The 20,093-nt window shown below is 36.9% G+C and overlaps 2 protein-coding genes across 3 annotated transcripts in view; both read right to left on the bottom strand.

Moving 5' to 3' along the window:
• dennd2b (DENN domain containing 2B) overlaps positions 1-12,540 on the bottom strand; it is a 62,862-nt gene extending 50,322 nt beyond the window's left edge. Inside the window, exon 1 of one of the 2 annotated variants that reach the window (XM_032560721.1) lies at positions 12,385-12,540. The gene's annotated coding sequence lies outside the window, so the exon portion shown is untranslated. Of the gene's footprint in view, positions 1-5,343; positions 5,603-12,384 lie in introns of those variants that run through there. The other variant, XM_032560720.1, reaches the window with a different exon arrangement.
• Positions 12,541-14,800: 2,260 nt separating this feature from the next.
• On the bottom strand, positions 14,801-19,871 carry tmem9b (TMEM9 domain family, member B). Its single transcript, XM_032561098.1, has 5 exons — positions 19,637-19,871; positions 19,030-19,121; positions 18,839-18,947; positions 17,937-18,074; positions 14,801-15,879 (listed from the first exon to the last, which is right to left on the bottom strand). The coding sequence occupies exons 1-5, from the start codon at positions 19,706-19,708 to the stop codon at positions 15,724-15,726; spliced, it is 567 nt and encodes a 188-aa protein (XP_032416989.1). The 5' UTR covers positions 19,709-19,871; the 3' UTR covers positions 14,801-15,723.
• Positions 19,872-20,093: the final 222 nt, after the last annotated feature.

Here is a 20,093-nt window from a genome sequence, read left to right as displayed (position 1 = left end):
TTGCAACCGCAATTACACCACCTCATGGTCTGTCATGCTGCCACAAAGTAGCTCAGTTCATTTCCCTTTTTTCAGGTTAATCACTGCATATTTTCTGAGTGTGGAAAAGAAAAGGAGGCTTTCAGTGTAACCTAGATATGAGCATGCACAGCTGCAGAGGCAGGCATGCGAAAAACAGAGTTATGTCCCTCTGAGCTGCACCAGGAGGGTTAAAAAATTTGTCACAGATTCGACCTCTGACACAGGAGTCTGGACTTTGTGCTTTTGTTTACCACTATCTTAAAGTGGGAGTTTAAAAATGGTAAACTACAGAAAAGACTGGACCACCAAAGGGGTTTTTTCTTGTCTAGAGCTCATGAGTTGATACTTAAAGCACATAGTCCTGCTGAAACCAGAATAGCCTCAATTTAAGTGTCCATCAGTCACTCATGGCTTAACTAAAAGTTGACAAACCATTGTTCTCTGAAGTTTCTTTAATTGACAAATACAATAATGATGTGTTTATATCTGATGGGAATATTTTAACATCATGTACAGTACAGACCAAAAGTTTGGACTTTTGGTCTGTACTGTATATTAGTATATTAGAGGGTATTAATGAGCAAAGGATGAATAAATCTGTTTAAAATGTATGGCAGTGTAAAGATTGAGTAACTATCCTTCAACCAGCCTGCTCACAGTTTCTTTGAAAATGTCCTCAGTCCTTTACAGTGGATCTAGAAACTGTAACGAACCTGTTTGAAAAGGGCTCCAGCATTAGGGCTGAACATTTTCACTAAAGGTGGAAAATGCCACTTCTATAGTGATTTTAAATGTTTCGCATTATTTTTCTTTTTTTGATTATTTCTACTTGATATTTTCTCTCTTCCTCAAGTATATTTTAGTGTCAGCATGTTGTGCAACACCAATATTTGTCATGCTGAAAAATGATGGAAGCGATGTGCAATCACATGAATAAAAGTTGTTAGAGTCACGTAACACGGTTTCTTAAACAAGAACTTTAAGTTGCTATAAGGACTTATTTTGTATGAAATTGTAAAACAACTATAATAATCTCTACTGCCAAACGGAGCTTACATGATTATGCATATGATTTATTTGACTTATAAAAATGATATTTCATGTTATTTATGTTCAAACTGAGCATTTAGAGGTCAGCTATGGTGATTTATGATAAAAATGTTGTCCTCGACACAAAATCACCAGCAGTTCATTATGGCTGAATGTTGTACAGCGCTCTATATAGCAGCTTTTGTCATTTCAGGGGTTGCACTATTTATTATGAGCATCAACAAGTTCTGACAGGAGACAAAAAGTATAACAGCTGGCTCTTTGTATTCAGAGCATCAACGTGATAGACAATTGCTTGCATATGAGTAAGAGTAACAGATGTACTCAAATAATTAAGGGAGATCAACTTTTGTAAAGTAATGTTACCATTAATGGTGTATTGTTATTTTTATTGAGATATAGTGAACTAGTTTTTATTACAGCAATAATCCTCACAATATACAGAGCCGGGGGAGATCATAAATTGTTGAGACACACTGTAGCTGCATTGTTTTCTTCTGCTCACGGCAAACCTACGGTTTCTGAAGCAGCAGCAAAAATGAATGAAAAACAACATGACGGAGGTCGGAGGAGTTAACATTTAGACTCCTGTCATTTCAGAATGGTAACGCATTGTGGCAAACTAACCAACACTAGTTGGCGTGCCTAACCCAAACACTTAAAACGGACCTGCAGCAGTAGACAGACCTGTTAGTCCAAGTCAGACTATATAATCAGACTGCTCTGTTCTGTCATTTACATCTGCAGGGGGAAGAAATGCTGGGAAACAGAATTACAGATGTGAAATTGGCTGTGTGACTTTAAGCCATGTGAGTGAACTGCTCAAGTGAGCACTTATCTAATGTGCAAATAGTTTTTTTTTTCCTTACTTTGAAAGGAAGCTTTCTCTGTGTGGTTGACAAAATCAGCTGAATGCAAGGGTAAAGTTTAAAGAGAAAGTCTTGTGATTTGCACAAAGCCAAAGGAAAATCTGTCAGGACCACTTGTAACAGAAGTACCCAACCTTCTTAATGGTTATGTGGCTGAAAATCCTTTAAGTAATGATGATGATGGCTAAAGGTTTTGGTTTTTTTGTCTCTATTAGCTCAGCGAATGACATCAATGGCACCTGGCAGGGATGATGAAAGCTTTTACAGTAAATTATCTGTTGATACTTCAGACTTACTCCTCCCATATTGAAGGAGGTAATGGGAAGGAAGTTCCTCCATAGTTTTGTGTTGACAGTCCTGCGACAGGGAAAGGTCATTGTTTGACCTGCACAATGGAGAGGGGGTTTCAAGAGGAGGAAAAGCAGCCTGAGCCATACGGTTTGCGTTAGAAGATAAGATCATAAGGGTTAAGGCTATCTGTTAGCAAAACTCCAGCTCAAGAAGAGACAGGATGCTCAAAAAGCAACAAGAATCTCAGAAAGAACTCTTCTCCTTTAAATGTTAACATACTGTCATATACAGTATATTTAGATATATATTGGAAAATAAATAGAGAAAAAATTTAAGAACCAGAACTTTAAGATTGTGTCGGATGCAGACATGGCTTGATATGAAAACTTTCAGTAAAACACTGTGGTATAACAAATACCAAGAGAAAACTTTAAAATGAAGACCTTGTAACTTTGTGTAATTGAGCTTAATTAACCCTTTCATGCATGAAATATGGTCCTTTGAGTCAGGATTTTTTCAAATTTTTTTGTTTTTTTATTTTCTTAAGGCATAAAAAAGGGTAGGACATTTTTTTTGTAAAAAACAAAAAAAAATTATTTAATTTTTTTTAGGTGATCAATTGTAATTTTCTCCAAATACAAAATTGTTATTTGAAAAATACATCAGTAGTATTGTTCTTCAGGGGTTATCTGATGTCACAATATTTTTTTTACCTGCAAGAGTCGTCTACAGTAGGAGGAGGGACAGGGTCGGCCATATTGGATTTAACCAAAATTATTTCTTGCATTTGCAGCTGATGGCCAGTAGTTGATAGTGTATTTTATGATGCATTAGTGTCCACTTCAGTGTCCACTGGATTCTTCTTGTGGATTTTTATGTTACAAAAAATCCACAAGAAGCACAAGAAAATGGCTTTCAGATAGCTGTCCACTGTAGTGACCAATATGCATGAAAGGGTTAAAACAGATGAGCAACAATTATTCATACTCCTGCTAAAACAATACAATAGGTTGACAAATTTCTTATTCATTGCATATATTTATTCATACTTTAATTTTAATTGACAAAGTCCCTGCATTTAGCAGTAATTGTCTTGTGCAGAACAGTAAAGTGTTTTGCCCTTCTGCTCTTTACAGACAACCCCAAAACATAACAACCTGATATTAGCCATGTAATCAATCAGGCTGTCTGTCCAACTAAAGCCTGCAGTCAACTGCTTAATAGATATGTTCCCAGCCTTTCATCTGTAGTTTTAAAACAGCATACCTGAATAAGTGTGATGTGTGGCGCTCCATTAGTTTCCACATCATCACGGTCTCTATTTTCACACCAGAATACTTCTAAACAGTGAGGGGAAAAGTAAAGGGGCTTTTTTCATTCAATTAGGGTGCAGCAATATGTGAGGGAGACGGTCTGCTGTGTCACTCTGTTTTATATAGTCGTGGAAAATTTGTGTGAATGAACCTTGCATCAAATGAAGAGTATGATGGAAAATGTCAGCAGTTTTAAAACAGTGACTTACTAAAGCCGTCGTATTTCTTGATACCACAACTATTCAGGACAGACACAGAGATTGACCTACCTAGTTTTCTTCTGCAAATGTTTACATAAATAAGATGTAAAAATATTCATTCATCCAACAGAATTGATACTCTTATTACATGTTTTTACTGACTTTTGACATATGCTTGTCTCTTAATTTTTAAAAGAAACTTCCTGGCTCAATGAAAATTATTTTTAAATTAATTGTCCCATGGGTATGAATAATTTTGAGCTCAGAATCTGAATTTCTGTTGTGCCTTCAAGCTATTGTGACAACTCAAATACTGTAAATACACAAATATCCAAATGTTCACAGGGTACAAATTTGGTCGATTACTGCAATTTGTTATGTTTCTCTAAAATAACTGGATCTGACTGTCTTGTAAAGAGTCTTGAGATAAAATCTGTTACAGATTGGCGCTTTATAAGCAAACCGATTTAAAATGAACTTAAATGAATTTACTACAATAAAGTAGACAATGACAATGATATCAAGGCATACCAGGGTTTTAAACAGTAAGGGTTTCAAACCACAAAACATTCCCAGTATGCTGTTTTTATGTCTTTTTAATGATTTGTCAGAGAACATCTAGGAGGAACAGTCATTTCTCCATCTCTAACATGGAGTAGCACAGTAACCCTTCCCCAACATGTTGCTGCACACTGCTGGTCAGCTGACCTAAAGAACTTCATCTCTCTTGATTGACAAAGACTAAATGAGTTGTTTTAGTTAGAAACAGACACTTCAGTTAGTGAAACTACAGGAGGGCTCTCATGTATTTAATGCTGTTTTGAAACTGGTAAAATAAAGAGGGGAAAAAAAGGAAAATTCAGCACAGTTACTAGATCACAACAAGACTTAACGTGTTTTGTTTGCTAATATTATTAGCAAAGAACATGTTATTTTTGCAGTATGGTGAGTAATCCTTTCTCTTTTCTTCAAAAATAATGCAATCATGTCATGTCATACCGACAATTATTTTATTTTTGATTTTTTTTTTTTTTTTTGTGAAATGCTACGATCCCGAAAAACTGGGAATAAGACAGCAGTCCCTCTGAAATCTGCCTGAAAGTGCTATGTCAACATTTCATCTTATCAAACAAAGCGAAATGCAAAGCTAAGATTCACATCTTTTGTCAACTTTCTGCTCATTTCCCCCAAAGTTTGAAGTACAACATGAAAAAGGTTCAGAGGAGTCCTTCTTTTTCCTCTCCTTATCTGCTGCCGCTTTGACGTTTTGGGTGTTTATGCGATAATAGCTCGGTCTAATTACAGCCCACAAAGTAGCAGCTTGTGTCCGCTGGGACATTTTTCTCCATTCAAAGGGTCAGTTGAGAGAATAAAGAAGCTTTCTGCTTAGATAGTTCTACTTCAACACATCGATGACCAAATATGGTCACATGGGAACAGCTTTAACGACCCTTACAAAGCTATTTAAATCACCTTCTCTGCAACTCTAACGTGATTTAAACACTCTTCTTTTAGTCTTATCCACTGCGATAAACTTCCTGCTGCAGCTCGTCCGTAACGGTTCAAAAAGCATGTGGTTTTTTTTCTTGTTTTTTTTACCTCCGTTTCTCTCCTTACATCCATGACTGCTGGTGATATTTTCAGATTATAATCCCGTTGCGACGCTTAAATCCCGTTCGTCTGATAGAAACTTTTGGCTGGCTGCTCCGGATACCTGCCCTCCTCAGTAAACTCCGTCTCATGTCTTTCCAACACAAACCGATAAACGCAACGGGGGAAAAAAGAAAAAAGAAAGAAAGAAAAGGATAGGAAGGAAAAAAAAAACTTCCAGCCTTCCCTCTTTGCTCCCACAGTCTGCTCCAGAAAGCAGAGGCAGGACTTGTTGCTATGGGAACGGGTTGTTTGCCCCCCAGTTTTCCTGGGATTTATCCTCCACCCCCCTCATGCCCTCCTCCTCCTTCAGACAGGCATTCAGCTCCTCTGCGCCTTGTTTATTGTTCCGCTGGGCTGAGCGGTGCGGATGAATATTCAGGAGTTGAGGGTTGATGATGGGATGAAACCAGGGTTACATTCCGCAGCCATCAGCGCACAAAGGTGTCTTTCAGTACACCAGAGGTGAGAATGCCCACTGTCGCCATGTGCATGCTCGGGGTGACATTTGTTGGGATATTCAAATGTGACAAAAATGAAAGACTAATCGCTAAAAATTCATGTGTAAGAATAATCCCAGCCTGCAGTCATACAGGGTACAATTCATGCCAGAAGTGCCATTTGGTGTCGCTTTTTCTGTACCTCTGTTTCCATTGAGTTGTGCTGGGTGTAAATGTATGGTCAGGGTGAAGGCAGCTACATTGACTTTGATTTCTTTGTTTTGGTTACATATACATGGAATATAACCAGACTATCTGGAGAGGAAAGTTCCTCTATCCATTCTATCGTTGCTTCAAAATGTTCAAATAATAATTAGTTGACATTAATTATGTCAATAATTGCCCTACTGTTAGATCCACACTACACATTCAGCATCCAGGTGAGTAAATCTGGGTTGGAGCAGACAGAGCATCTGAATGATGTATCATGACATAAAGCACCTGTGTAAATCCTGGAGAAGCGATGCCTATTCGTTGTATAAGCGGTGTCTCTAAGTTCCTTGGTTCAAACTGCAGAACTTTTTGACTTGCCCCCCCCCAAAAAAAAACAATGGCAACCTGGTTTTGCTACAATGTCAGCGTAACAAGGCGGCTTTTTGCGGCTGGGTTTTACAGCGAGGATGAAAAGTTGAGGCAGTAGAACAGGTAGAACAGCAGTGGTTTATTCTTCTCACAGCATCAATAATCATTTCACAGGTGAAACTGTAGCCTTAAATAGTCCCAGCTGTGACGGACCAAACCACCTTTAATTCAGAGGGGAGTCTCAATTCACCAACCTCCACCTATTTAATTAAAATACCTTTTACTAAATACAAACTTTTCCACTTACGTTTTATAAATATTTAATGTTTTATCATTACATCATAATGAAACACCACAAAACCCATAAACAATCTCTTCCTCCCCCCACTTTTCAATGGCCTCTCCCGGAACCTATAAATGGTGTCTGGACCCCTGGGGCAGTATTTGTCCAAACACCCTGGAGAGGACACAGAAAAGACAGGTGTCACTTCATATTAGCACTCCACACTTAACAGATTATGCACAAACGTTTGCTCAGTTTTACCCACCAGTAGCTCATTGCTCTGAGTAACAATTATCCTCCCTTCACAGGCAACCACCTCACTTCTCAAAGAGGAGCAGCTGTGCAGAGCCCAGAACAAAAGGCTACCTGCTAATCACTAAAAATACTCAATAAATACAATTAGAACTTCTTGTGTGCAAATTGTTATTTATGTGCAAATCTATGCTTAAAGTGCAGTGCTAAATAAAGTGCTTGTTAATAAAATGCAAAAAGTGCTTTTAAAGTGCTCTACAGTGACTTTAGTAGAAATAGTCCCAGTAATGAAGATCTCTTAATTACAGTCAGATGTGGGGGAAAAACACATCTGTTCTTCAGCAAAAGCAGCATGTCTGAGTTTGCCATAGAGCCATTTTGGCAATTTTGCAGTGTTGCGTGTGCCGCTGGTGGACTGACAGCACGTGCTCATATCATCTGAGATTCCCTATGCAGTTGATTTTTCTGACTTTATGGTCGGAAATTGTAACTTGTAAATGCAAATTAAACACAAAATTGCTGTCAGAACTTGGGTATTCTATTCTTTCTTAAGTCTCTAACACCGATCAACGTAATTTAGGATTAAGTATTTACCAATATCAAACATCAGTCTAATACTTGCCTCAGGTCTGCACATTAAGCGTTTTTTAACAATTCCTAAAGGAAATTATAGCTGAGCCAAGCATTTGAAATGAAATCATCAGATAAATTTGTGATTTTAAGCATAGATCATTCACAATAGCATTGAATTTCCACTATGTAATTTTTATAAAAAATATGTTTTTTACATATTTGTCAAAACTGTCTCTATATTGTGACTTGTGACACGTTGTTATGATACAGATCATCTTTCTACAAGCTTAGCTACATTTATATTTACTTATCTTAATGTCGAGTAATGCAAGAGTGCCAAATGTGTTCTAGGAACAAAACATCTGATTAAAATTCAACAAAATTGTTGAGCTATCTACTTAATCCACAATAATAATAAGATTCTCTTTATACATTGATGCGATGGAAAAACACACACAAAACTCTTTTTTTGTGATTGTGTGTTTCTGATCATCATTAACCATGATGCTTCCCGCGCAAAAGGCTGAACCTCTGAGAGAAATGTCGTAAAGGTTGCCCAAACACAACCAGACTGAGCTCAGAGACATCCAATATACAGTCAAATAAACCATTACAGTTGTATGAAATAAAGACAATTGTAGGTATAACTATAGCATTAACATTGTCCTTACAAGATAAAGTTATCTTCCTTTGAAACCTTGTAAAAGTTATTTATTTTTCTCTCTGTCCCACTTTGCATGCTTCTCCAGATAAGATCTCCCTGCGTCATGAACAAACAGTCTTTTAAATAATATCAAACAAAATGTGAACATATACATCTGAAAGGTTCACAAATTTGTTTTACTGCTGTCATTTAAAGTTTAAAATTGTCTATATGCTCGTCTTATTTACATTTCTTGCTAGTATGATTATTTCTTTGATGGTCAATGATCCAGACCAGAGACATCAAAAGATCAAGCTTTTGTGTTGTTTTTTTTTTTTACAATACTCTACTTTGCAGTTGTTTTATATTTTCAGTCCATCAGATTTACCAAGGAATATTACCAATCTAAGTATTGTTTTCTAGATAAAGATCAAATACCGTCATCATCTCACAAAACATGGCAAAATGTCTCAGGTATGTAACTACATGGCAACAAATACATTTTACTTCAAGCAATTTATACTTGTTGGATCCTCAGTCATGTATAAGTCTGTTTTAAACCTTACACAAAGGCAAAACTATGAACATTTGTATTTGTAAAAAAAATACAAATGTGAAATGCTAAAACTAAATTTCTAGTTTACATCCTTTAAAAAAATTGATGAATAAGCACGGTGTCCAAGAATTTTCTCTCAATCCTCAGCATATAAACGACAAAGGAACCAGGTGTGTCTGAGCACCTGCGCTTTACATCCACTGCAGTGTCCCACAATGCGGCTGCACTGGGCCCCAGAGGGCCCCTCAGAGGGGGTGCACATGTGCAAACACTCTGAGGCTCAAACCTGCCAGTCATCTTATTACAGGGAGTTTAAATATTTAATTCAGATGCAGCATTGAAACGTTTCCCTTTAAAGTCAATGTAAATAATGAAACTGTTGTTTTATTATTTGCTGTAAATTTGCACTGTTTTTGAAATGAGCCAAATGTCTGAAATGGTGTAAAGTTGAATAATACACATTTTACAAGGAATTTAACTGTTATCCACCAAACACTCTCTCTACCCAGTCAATAAAACCACATAAATCTAAATAATAAAATGCTCATATATTTTCTCAAACCTTTAAATCAAATCATACGAGGCAACACAAGAAAGCCGCATGAATTTCAAAAATCCTTAGTCTGCTGCTCAGTGATTAAAATGGTCTGAATCTTTCAAAGATTTAGACCAAAACAAGATATTTCTGCAAAGTATATCGGCATTCACTCAGATCCCTTTAATTAGTGAGATCCTGTTTTCATTATGACTCAGATTTGTTTTTTTTAAATGAAGCTTTTTCACTTTTGTTTCAACCACAGCGAAAGACTGACAGCCTGTCCACTTTATACTATCAAAAAGCAAAAACAACCATAATGTGAAGCTTTTTAAATCAAATCTAAAGCTAACCTCCGCCATAAACCTGCCTTTATCTAGTCTTTTGGGCAAAAGCAAGTGTGTCTTGTCATCCCACAGGCCTGCAAAGATAGAGGAAGTCACAAAAACACAGACATTCGTGGTGGTGATGGTGATTTGTTACTTTGAGTCAGCAGGAAGCATTTCTCAGAGACCCCATCAAAACCTTTCAAGGTCTCGTAAAGCTGAAAACACTTCAAATCTCACTGTCTGAGCGCAAAAGGCTGAGCAACTGGCTTCTATTTGTGGGTATGTTTTACCAGTACTCAGCTTCATTGTTACACTGATCGCTGAGCCATCTGGACTTCTCATTAAAAACCACATCCTCAACTCCCATTATACTGGAGCATCAAAGCCTGAACTTACACTCATAAGTGAAATTCTTTCACCGAGCATCCGAAAACGATATATTGTTTTTCTACCAAACGGGAATCATCAAAGTACTCTTAAACTTGTCATGGCATTTGCTGTTTAATACACAGGCATGTCTGGTACAGCTTCGGATTGGTTTGCTTCCTCTTTATTTTTTAGAAGTATTGCGATGGAAAATAAAACTTTAAAACATATTTTATTACAGTTCGATTTGAAGTCCTAGATGCTTATTCTAGCTTTATTTCCCCTACATAATTGTTTAGGATTGTTTGGTGATATTACCTATCACTTCTGTGCTGCTGACATTCAGCTTCTCATTGCTTTTAAAACACCAACATACTGCAAATGTGTCAGTGTTAAAGAACTGAGCAGACGTTTAGTGTTGATTTCTCATTTTTACAACATAGCCAATGGGATTTTTGTTGCTATTTTTATCAGTAGAGGAATATTGCTGCTGAGCTCTGTTACATCCAGTGTTGTCATTTCCTCTCACTTAGATGTAATTCTTTGTTTACTTGCCTTATTTAAGCTCTGACTTGCTTGCAGAATAATATTCTGTTGTTCTGGTTTAGACATTTACAGTATCTCTGATCTTCTGCTACTATATGCCATGACTGGGATCCCGAGGCTAGCTGCTCAGGGTGTCGGTCCCTAAGTTAAGACTGGAAATGAAGCATCACTGAGCGTGGAGCCTTGTATCCCAAATGCTCTGAAACTCTGGAATATCCTAACTTATTCAGGAAGTAGCAGAAATGCTATGGGTTTAGGCATTGAAGTAGCACTGTTTAGTTGATTTTACTTTTTTTATTAGCTTACCTTATTTTTTCTTGCTAGGGTAATGAAAATATAATGAGAAAATAGTATATATTCATGAGTGTTTTGCCACCAACACAATAAAATTCATCCCTGATATTTTAGCTTCTAGACAAGTTTAAAGAAGCCAAAGTCCGTTTTATAACCCAACAATCTCATCCATGATTCAATTCAGTTCCTTTTGCCATCTAAACTCAATATCGCATTTCAGAAACAGGCCCGAGGCAGCCCTTTGACTTCAAGATTAAGTTGACATATTTTGTCAACGCTGAGAGAGAGAAGACACAACTTGTGGATTGAAGACATCTCCCCCTCTTTAAAACTACAGCTATCAGCTGGAAGTGCCTTATGCAGAGCAGCTGGCTCCACAAGAAGGCAGCCAGCTGTTTTAATTTTATATTCTGACTGAGGAAAAGCCATTTTTGCGTTGTGCTTGTTCAGAGACAATAATGTGGGCTGTTTTCATTATTAACAGACCTCATTTGGCACTTGATGGCCTACAGTGGAATCTGCTTTCAGGGTTATCCATCTAGTCATCTGTCACCACTTGGCACATGCTAATTTAAAATTAAACTCACCCACACATTCATCCTAGTGCACAAGCATAGACGGGGACACATATCTGCTTTAGATGCAGCTGGATTTATATCCATTTATTTTTGCTTCAAAATGTTCGGCTTCAGTACCAGTTAATAAATCAGAGTGTGAAACATACACTTCAAAGAAAATAATTAAATAAGATATTGGTAGTAAAACACTTAAAAGAACACGCTAGTGGTTGCTTGATTAATCATGCATAAGTCTGAATGACAAATAATAATGTGTTTCTATTTAAAAGAAAATCCAGCTGACTAGCTGGAGTTCCAGTCTTTTAATATACAAAGACCTGAATTTAGCATTTGGCATTTATCTCAGTATCTCCCAGATGTCACAACACCAAACTGGAAATCATTGAAAACAACTTTATAGATGCACATTGTGAAAAAATGTGTTTCCTCCAGACCTGACGAAACAAGAGTCTTTCTTGCATATTTAATTGAATCTTAAGACAATAACATGGTTTGAACTTACTGTGAGGACAATGGACTGAGGTGATGTAAATCGAGGTGTGTGTGTGTGTGTGAGAGGGTGTGTGTGGGGGGTTGTATAAGTTACAGTTTCCAAACTGACTCATGGGGGGTCGGGGGGGAGAATCGATCTGTGGTTTGTTGTGGCATGAAGTCAAACGACACACAAAGAGAGCAGAGGCCATCGATTACTGCCTGTTTCGCATTCAAAGCCCTTGACTGCCCCCTGTAGGTTGAACGTCACAATTGCATGACAAAAGCTTAGAAACTATTTTCCAACAAAAACCATCATTAACAAGAGGAGAAGACAGACAGCATCGACCAAAGTCTGTAACTGTGACTTTGGTCATAGTTTAAGGTGATAAAAAGATATAATCACGGTCAAAAGATATACGGTTATTTTTTTTGTGTCTTGTTTTATAAACAACAAAACTTTAGTAAACTTTTTTAAGAATAGATGATTCCGTTAGATTTCTCCCTAAACAGCCTTTATGGAACAGAAAAAAGACACGTACCCGTGTTTCTGTGTTGTTGCGATGTTTGCTTAATAATCCATTCTTCATAAAAGATGAGTGGCTTTCTGTCTTCGTGCAGCCTGAAAACTGATTTGCGTTTGTTGTTTTTTTTCTGCGGGGAAAACGACCTTCTCCGTCTATAACTGCATCCAATGAGTGAGAGGAGGGGGGGAACAGGGAAAAGCGGACTGCACAGGAAACGGTGACGCAGCTGGATGGAAATCACTTTTTTAAAATGAAAAGAAGATGGTTGCAGTTTTCTCAGAGATCAAAACTATCCAATCACGGACTTTTCGTTTACGCGTCCGGGATATTTTGAGTCCATTAAATAATAATTAAAAAAATTGTTCAGCTGTGCCAGAACTTAAAATGGTGATAATTATCTGGAGCTACAATTGCAATAAGTTCACTTTTACATTTAGAATATAGGAAAAACAGAATAGGATAAAAAAAAAAGCAGAATCCATTATATAAAAAGTAAAACGAGATAACGTTTTTGTTTACATGTGTACGTTGGGATTCGTTTTTTACACAAACTAGATTCAGAGCACAAAAGACACAGAAGAGAGTCTTCTTTAATCTGGAAAACCACAAAAGTGGCCAACACCTTTGGTCAGCAAAAATACTTGTGTGTTTCGTAAATGTGGCAGCTTATTTTATTTTTATTTTTTGTAATTACTACAAAAGAGGGCCAGGTGTGCTTAATTTTGTCTTCTTTTTACGTGTGTACAATAATTACTTCTAACAAGTGTGTACCCATTATTACTTTGCATTCTGATAGCTTCCCTTGTTGGAAAATTGCACCTGAAAACGCTGCACCTGAGGGAGCAGTTTTCAGAGGTATTAGGTCCGGTGGTGGGGAAGAATGTTCGGTAAGGACCAAAACCATCCCCTACTGAGAAGTTTGCCACCAGTGCAGAACTTGCTTCATAAAAGCATCAGGTGGGGGTGAGTGTGTCAACATTAAGTGGAAAACATTTCGACAACAACCTTGGGGCAAGAAGGGCAGCGAAGAATTCCTTTTTATTCAAGAATAACTCAAGTGGAGTCATAATCCTGCAAGAAGTGCAAGAATAGACAGCAGAGAGTTGTGTAACGACACTTCCTCTGACGAGAACTTTCAGATCTGAGGGACATCTGGAAAATCATTTGTCTTGGAGAAACATAGAGAGTTACCTTTATTGTGCCAGAGGTAAAGCATCCCGATAAAATCCACGAGTGTTGTTCTGACCAATCTGTCCTTGAAGAGCAATAATCCAGGCACAGATAGATAATCTGTGTTCTTTCCGGCATGATGGAGCGCATTGTCAAAACAAAACTGATTGCAAAATGGGTCAAAGATCAGAACGTTGAAATCTTGGACCCATGGCAAGAAAATTCCCAGATTTTAAAAACTTAACCTGTGTTCAGTTCTCAGAAAGTGGGAGGATAAGAAAAATCTAAGCACTAGGCAAGAAAGTATCACCATAAGTCAGGATGTGATAAGACGTCAGGATCTAAAATAGCAAATTAAACCTTTAAGAAAATTGACAAACATAATAGAAATTATGAAGAGAAATTAAAAGTCTTGACACCAGATTTTTGTGCAACATTTGTGTTGCCTATAAAACAACATTCAGTGTGGTTTAGTTAAATAGTTTGTTCAGAACCAGTAATATGCAGTAATATTCCCTTTCTTGATAAATTATGAGTAATTGCTGTTTGAGCCCAAACTCCAGTTTTGGTCAAGATCTGCACAGAAAACAGGGTGTTTACCTTTATGTTAGAGCTGGAAAGCTATTGTAAATGCTGTGGAACATAATTAAACTTCCCAACACATATCTAAATTGTTAAATAAGGAGTTAATCACTGAAAGTCCTTGAGGATTTTTATATTATTTTATAATATAAAATAATGTTTTATTTTGTATTGTACCCAAATGAAATTTTCCTTTTTAATTATAGAATTGAGGGTTTAAAATTTATTTTAAAATTTTAACATGAGTAGATGAGTTCTTCATTAGATAAATTATTCTCTTTAAATACATATTTAATTTGTTTAATAGGCATAGGCAGCACACATTAGTTAATATTTAGAGACAGAGCTACTTTTCATCTATAATCCTGAACAAATGTTTAAATAGAAGCAGAACATAAGTTTGTTAAGCCACAGATAAAGAACTATTGTCAAGCAAAGTCTTGCTCTCAAATAATCCGTTGATTTCATTTTGCATAATCAAATGTTGACAGAGATGAAAGACTGCAGAAATCTGAAGCATGAAAATAATGTTTTTCATCAGCTTAAAGGTGTTAGAAATCATTGTTGTACTAGGATAAGCATTTTTCAGCTCTGTATTCATGGTACCCATACTAAAACGTATCTGTAGATTAAACAATAGTACATAGAAAAGTAGATAAAAACCAAGAAAAACAGGCCAGATATTTAACATAAATTTATTTTAAAGTCAAAGGTCACACATAAACAATAGTTAAGAACACTTCCAAGGGTCGCCCTTCCTCCGGTGGTTGTATTTCCACTTTTAGGACCATCTACACCACCCAAACTTTATATAAAATGAACTTCATAGGTCTGAGTGTAACTCCACCCTGCCACATCCACACTGCCTCTAACAACAAGGACTTCATTAGGGATCAGAAGCTAAACCAACCACAAAATATATCAAAGACTATTCAGTAAATACATTACACAAAGACGGCACCGACTTCTTGAGGGCCAGAATCAGTAACACAGCTATGTTAACGATAATGTCACTATCGATTTCTGCAGAGTTCAATTACACCAAGTCCAAATATTAGATTCCATGTATGTAAGAAACATTTCACGATTTGTAAGACATTAAACTGGTAGGACAAATGGATAGAGAAATATTTATAAAAAAGAGCTATTACAAAACATGCTTTTCGAAAGAAGGCTGAAAACTCAGATACACCACACTCGTTTGGTTCCTCTGGAATCACATTTTTTTTGTCATGTTCAAGTTCTATGGTGCAAATACTGACCACTGATTGATCCAGTTGTTGACATTAAGCTTGTAAACCTGAATGAGGAGCGTTTGAGACAGTCAACTCCAACTTGAATTTGAGTCGCAGAGTAATTTATTTATTCTTGTTCATTTGAGCATGTGCAAAATTAAAGCCATTGTAATTTTTCTGTAGACTAAACAACAACTCCTGGTGACCTCTGCTTCAAAGATGGACATTTCTGTACCAAGTTCACCTCAAAACCAAACCATAAATAAGAGTACAGCCAAATTAATCTGGGGTCTCTTTCACAGTGTTTCTTTTTTTTTCTTCAGACCGTTTGTCCTGTTTCACCTCCACTAACAGCTCAGAAAGCCGTTTAACTGAGAACAACATGGCGGTCGAACACAGACTTCCTCTGTTCCTGGACTTGCCTCCGCCAGCGCTGCTGGGCGTGCTCCACTTTGTTTAGCATGTTGGGTCGGGAGTGTGAGCGGGACAGGACATTGTGAGCATTGGCAAAAGGTTGTTGGTCCTGAAAATGTGAAAAAACAGGTTGGTTAGGAGTCAAACAAAAAGAAAACACAAGACTGTTCTTTTAAAAAAAATGCTTGCCAGGCAAGAAAGACAAATGCATGTTGGATAAGAGTCTGGCAGCATCTTAGAACCAAGAGTTGAGTAAACTTCACAAGTTTAATCTTTCCTATGTATTTAACTTCACAACAGTCCTACCTTAGTCCTGTTTGTTAGTAATTTGGTTGTTCTTTTTTGCTTCCTGCTTGTTGCAGTGAAGGAAAAGAGCACTGTGTAATCAATGTTAGTTCAGAGGAAAAACTGTATTAACTCAAACATTTAGATAAACTTCACAAGAGTTTAGTTGTTAAAAGTTGTAGCTCAGCACTTAGAACTGACACAAATTTGTGTCCGACTCATGTTTCATGAAATTGTTAACATTTTGTTAAAAGCCCTCTCATATAAAAAGTCTTGTGTGAACTTTGTCAAATCACAGCATGATCAAAAAGCAGCTGTAGCTCCACCTTTACCCTCAAGGAAAGGCAGCGACATATTTCCTCTGTTAATATCTAAACATTCAGCCAGACCAAAGGAGGACTACTGATTACTTTTATCCTCTGTTCTATTACATATTCTGGGCTTTTTCATGTGGAGTAATAAGAAAGTCAGAAACAAGATTACGGTTTGTTTTATGTTTGCATGTGCTCTAATTATACAATGCTGTAAAAGCCAACCTTGCTGGAGGCTGATTAAACCATGTGCCTTTCCTTATTTTTCCCATATTTATAATCCAGTTACACAAAAGTATAAAAGAATGCCACAATGAAAAACAGAATCGATTTTAACTTCATTTCTGTGCCTTGAAGCATTAGTCATGTTCATACACTGCCAGCTCATTTGACTCTCTTTTGAAGTTCGATCTGATCCATTTGGAAGAGTGCCTTTGTGTTCTGCACAGAACAAATTGTGAAACAATACCTCCAACATATATTAATGAGGCCCTGCAGCACTCAGTCCAGTCCTTGTATTTCCCAATCAGTGAACAAGTGATGATTTCTAAAGTGAACAGTACACAAACGTCCTAACTACTATTTTCTGTCTGTAAGTGTTGTTTACAAAATTTTTTATAGATTCAGTCTTTTAAACTGAACCTGCTAGATGAAATCATGCATGACGCTAAACAATAACGTATTCCTTTTTTTTTGTGTGTGTGAAAAAACATTTTCAGATGCTCTGTAGGATTTAAAGGAACCTTTTTTGTCTTATTCACATATTAGATCATGTAATTTATCTATTTCATTTCATTATTTAATTAATTGCAACTGGTCGCTTCAATACATGTCATTTTTAATGTACATGTGCAACTGGGTAAAAGTGCCATGTGTGAAGCTGTCACTTAATTCATGTGGATTTGACATAAAACTCAAAGTAAGATTTAATGTATTGATACTCGTGGATGAAAAATCAATGCTTTCTGAGGAAAAGCATCGATAAAAGTTACACAGCCCTAATCCTGACGTAGACTCAACCAACAAAACTAGAACAAAGTTAAATGGCTTCAACAGCAGAAAAAAGAAATCCTCTAAAATGTATTGGGTACTTGACTCAAAATGGGAGAAAAAGTAGAAAAGGTTCATATAGTAAGCTTTATAATACTGATGCCACATACTGGTGTTTTTGTGAACAGATTATGGACAATGCCTTCTTAAGAACTTCCTTACTGTAGTGTATTTGCTTGTCATTGTGGTTGCTAATGTATTGTGAAGTTGCTGCTTTAAACATCTGCTGAGATGGCTGTAGATTCGCTAAGTACCCAGTGTCATATTTCAGTGGGGGTTTTTTCTAAAGGATATTACTCAGAAGGAGTCTGCAGTACCAGTACCAAGTAATGAAGTAGTATTGCAACACACAGACTAGTGAAACTGTTAATTTTTACCCAGGATGGAGGGCTACCATGTGATGTTTTGAGCAACGAGGACCTCTTTACTAACATATAAAAAGTCTGACAACACAGACAGAGTTCAGACTCAGAGCAATGTAACACGGGGAGTGGTCTGTTTCTTTAAAAGAAACACATACCCCGACAACATCATCGTCACTTTGGATTAGCTGAGAGTGTCCAAACAGTCGCCTCTTCAACATGGGCTCCAGGAGAGTCAGGTAGACCATGTAGAGCAGCAACAGGCCCAGAATGGAAAGATAAATTATGATGGTAACCTAAAAATGGAGAGCAACCAGTGGATGAATTCATTCAATCTGAAAATATGCATCAATTACTAGAAGGGAAAAATGTTAATATATGTTGTGCACCCATTGAATGACAACAAAAAGAGATTAAATGTTAAGCAGGGGGAAAATAATGATGTTGCCGCAAAGATTTAAGTAACTAAACTAAGCAAATATTGCTAATAACTACAACAAGTAAGAAAATTACAAACGTCAGAGAAGAATTACAACAAAACCCCACAAACTGTACGGACACCAGCACTACACTAACAAACAATATTTCTATCAAAGAGTAACTATAAACCTTGGGCTTTAGCAATCTGTAGTGTTATGTTTTTCTAGTTTTCTTTTAAACTTGTGAATCCATTTTTTACATCTGCTAGGTATTTATAAAGACAAGAGGGAGCTGGTGCCCATCTCTACGGGTCAATGGATGAGCAGTGGGGACAGCTCAGTCCATCACAAAGCCAACAAACACACACACATAGAATCACGCACACTCGCTTTCAAACCTAAAGGCAAATTGAAGTGTTCAGATAACCAAGAATTGTTTTTTGAAGGGTTTCGTGAGGAAGTCAGAATACTTAGAGAGAATTCCCTCATGCTTAGGAGGCTCAATTTGGGACTTTCTTGCAGCAATATCAAAATAAATATAAGCATTTTAAAAGTTTTGACTTTTTTTTTTTTCTTTTACATGAACAAGAACATACAAATGTTATTCGCTGGCCATCACGTTTTTTCCAAAGTGAATGTACCTTAATAGTCCCCGAGCTTCTTTCTTCATATTTACACTCACAGCGCAAACAGTAGGCCTCAACATCTTTGCCATCCACTGGCATCGGTACCACCACATGAAGACAGGTACTGATAAGAGAACAGCATTGTTAGGCTGTTATTAAGATTAAAATAACTTATCAGTAAGATATAGTAGTTTTTCTAAACACACCAGTCTTTGAGGGAGACATTTTGCTTGTAGATCTGTCCTTCCACATCTCTGTAGGGTGGGCAGATGCATTTACAGCGGATGTCTTCTGAATTCTGCATTAAAAGAAAAGTTTTGGTTTACTGTGATGAGTTGTCATAATTTCATTTTACTGCCAAGGATACATAATTCAGTTCAGATTATTAAGTGCATCAATGATAATAAACAAGGTTTTCTAGAGTTTTAAGACACCAGAGATGTCTCAAAACTTGATTTTGATATTCTAGTTTTCATATTCATTCAACTTTACAACACAAATTCGATTATTATAATGATTAAATACAGATATGAATTTCCTAGTGCAGTGAAGTTAGATTTACAGAAGCTAAATTGTACCTTAATGTCATTTCTATTAGCATGTCTGTCCTAATTTCTACACAATCCTATTCAAGAAATCTACGTGGAAATGTAGAAAAGCCTTAATACATATTTACACTATTATAGTCCTATCTGTGACATGTGTTTTAAAAACAGAGACGAGGAATGTTTTAGGGAGCAGATTTCAGCTTCACTGAGCCACCATCACAATTTTCTGTCAACAGCCAGCTAACCAGGCTATCAGTAGCCTTACCTTTGCTGACACCTGACTGAGTAGAACAAAACACGCCAAACAGAGAGCCTCGACACCGAACAGGAACTTCATCTTTTAGGACCAGTCTCGGGAACCCTCCTTTGAAAATATTAGTCAATAAACCGCTGCCAGAGTCCGCACAGCAACGACAAATACAACCTAGAAAGAGACGCCGTTAGCCATAGAGCTAAACCGAGATCCTCCGTCAGCTGACTCCACTTCCGCACTTAGTCACGTGACCTCACAGGTCTACAGCGATAAGGGCTGCGTCATCAAAATGGGATGGTAGCAATTTATTTATATTTTCTCCAGAATTTGCTCTACTTTTATGGAGAGCCATTTCAGCCAAAATTACTTTAATCTCTTCTTTTGTAATCATAGCAACTACATACACATATTTCTCTACAAAACACGTTTTGTTTTTAAACAAATGTATAAAATATATCTAAAAGGTACA

Source organism: Xiphophorus hellerii, chromosome 4, assembly GCF_003331165.1.
Source record: "Xiphophorus hellerii strain 12219 chromosome 4, Xiphophorus_hellerii-4.1, whole genome shotgun sequence".
Taxonomy (NCBI): Eukaryota; Metazoa; Chordata; class Actinopteri; order Cyprinodontiformes; family Poeciliidae; genus Xiphophorus; species Xiphophorus hellerii.
Note: the sequence above shows the minus strand (reverse complement) of the source record. Positions and strands in the feature narration are given on the sequence as shown.

Excerpts from the sequence above, each read along its gene's own strand:
- tmem9b (XM_032561098.1), bottom strand. The coding sequence starts at position 19,708 with ATGAAGTTCCTGTTCGGTGTCGAGGCTCTCTGTTTGGCGTGTTTTGTT. Across the intron at positions 18,075-18,838 it reads GAAGCTCGGGGACTATTAAG|GTTACCATCATAATTTATCT; the intron begins GTACATTCACTT and ends CTCCATTTTTAG. Across the intron at positions 15,880-17,936 it reads GTGACGATGATGTTGTCGGG|GACCAACAACCTTTTGCCAA; the intron begins GTATGTGTTTCT and ends TCACATTTTCAG.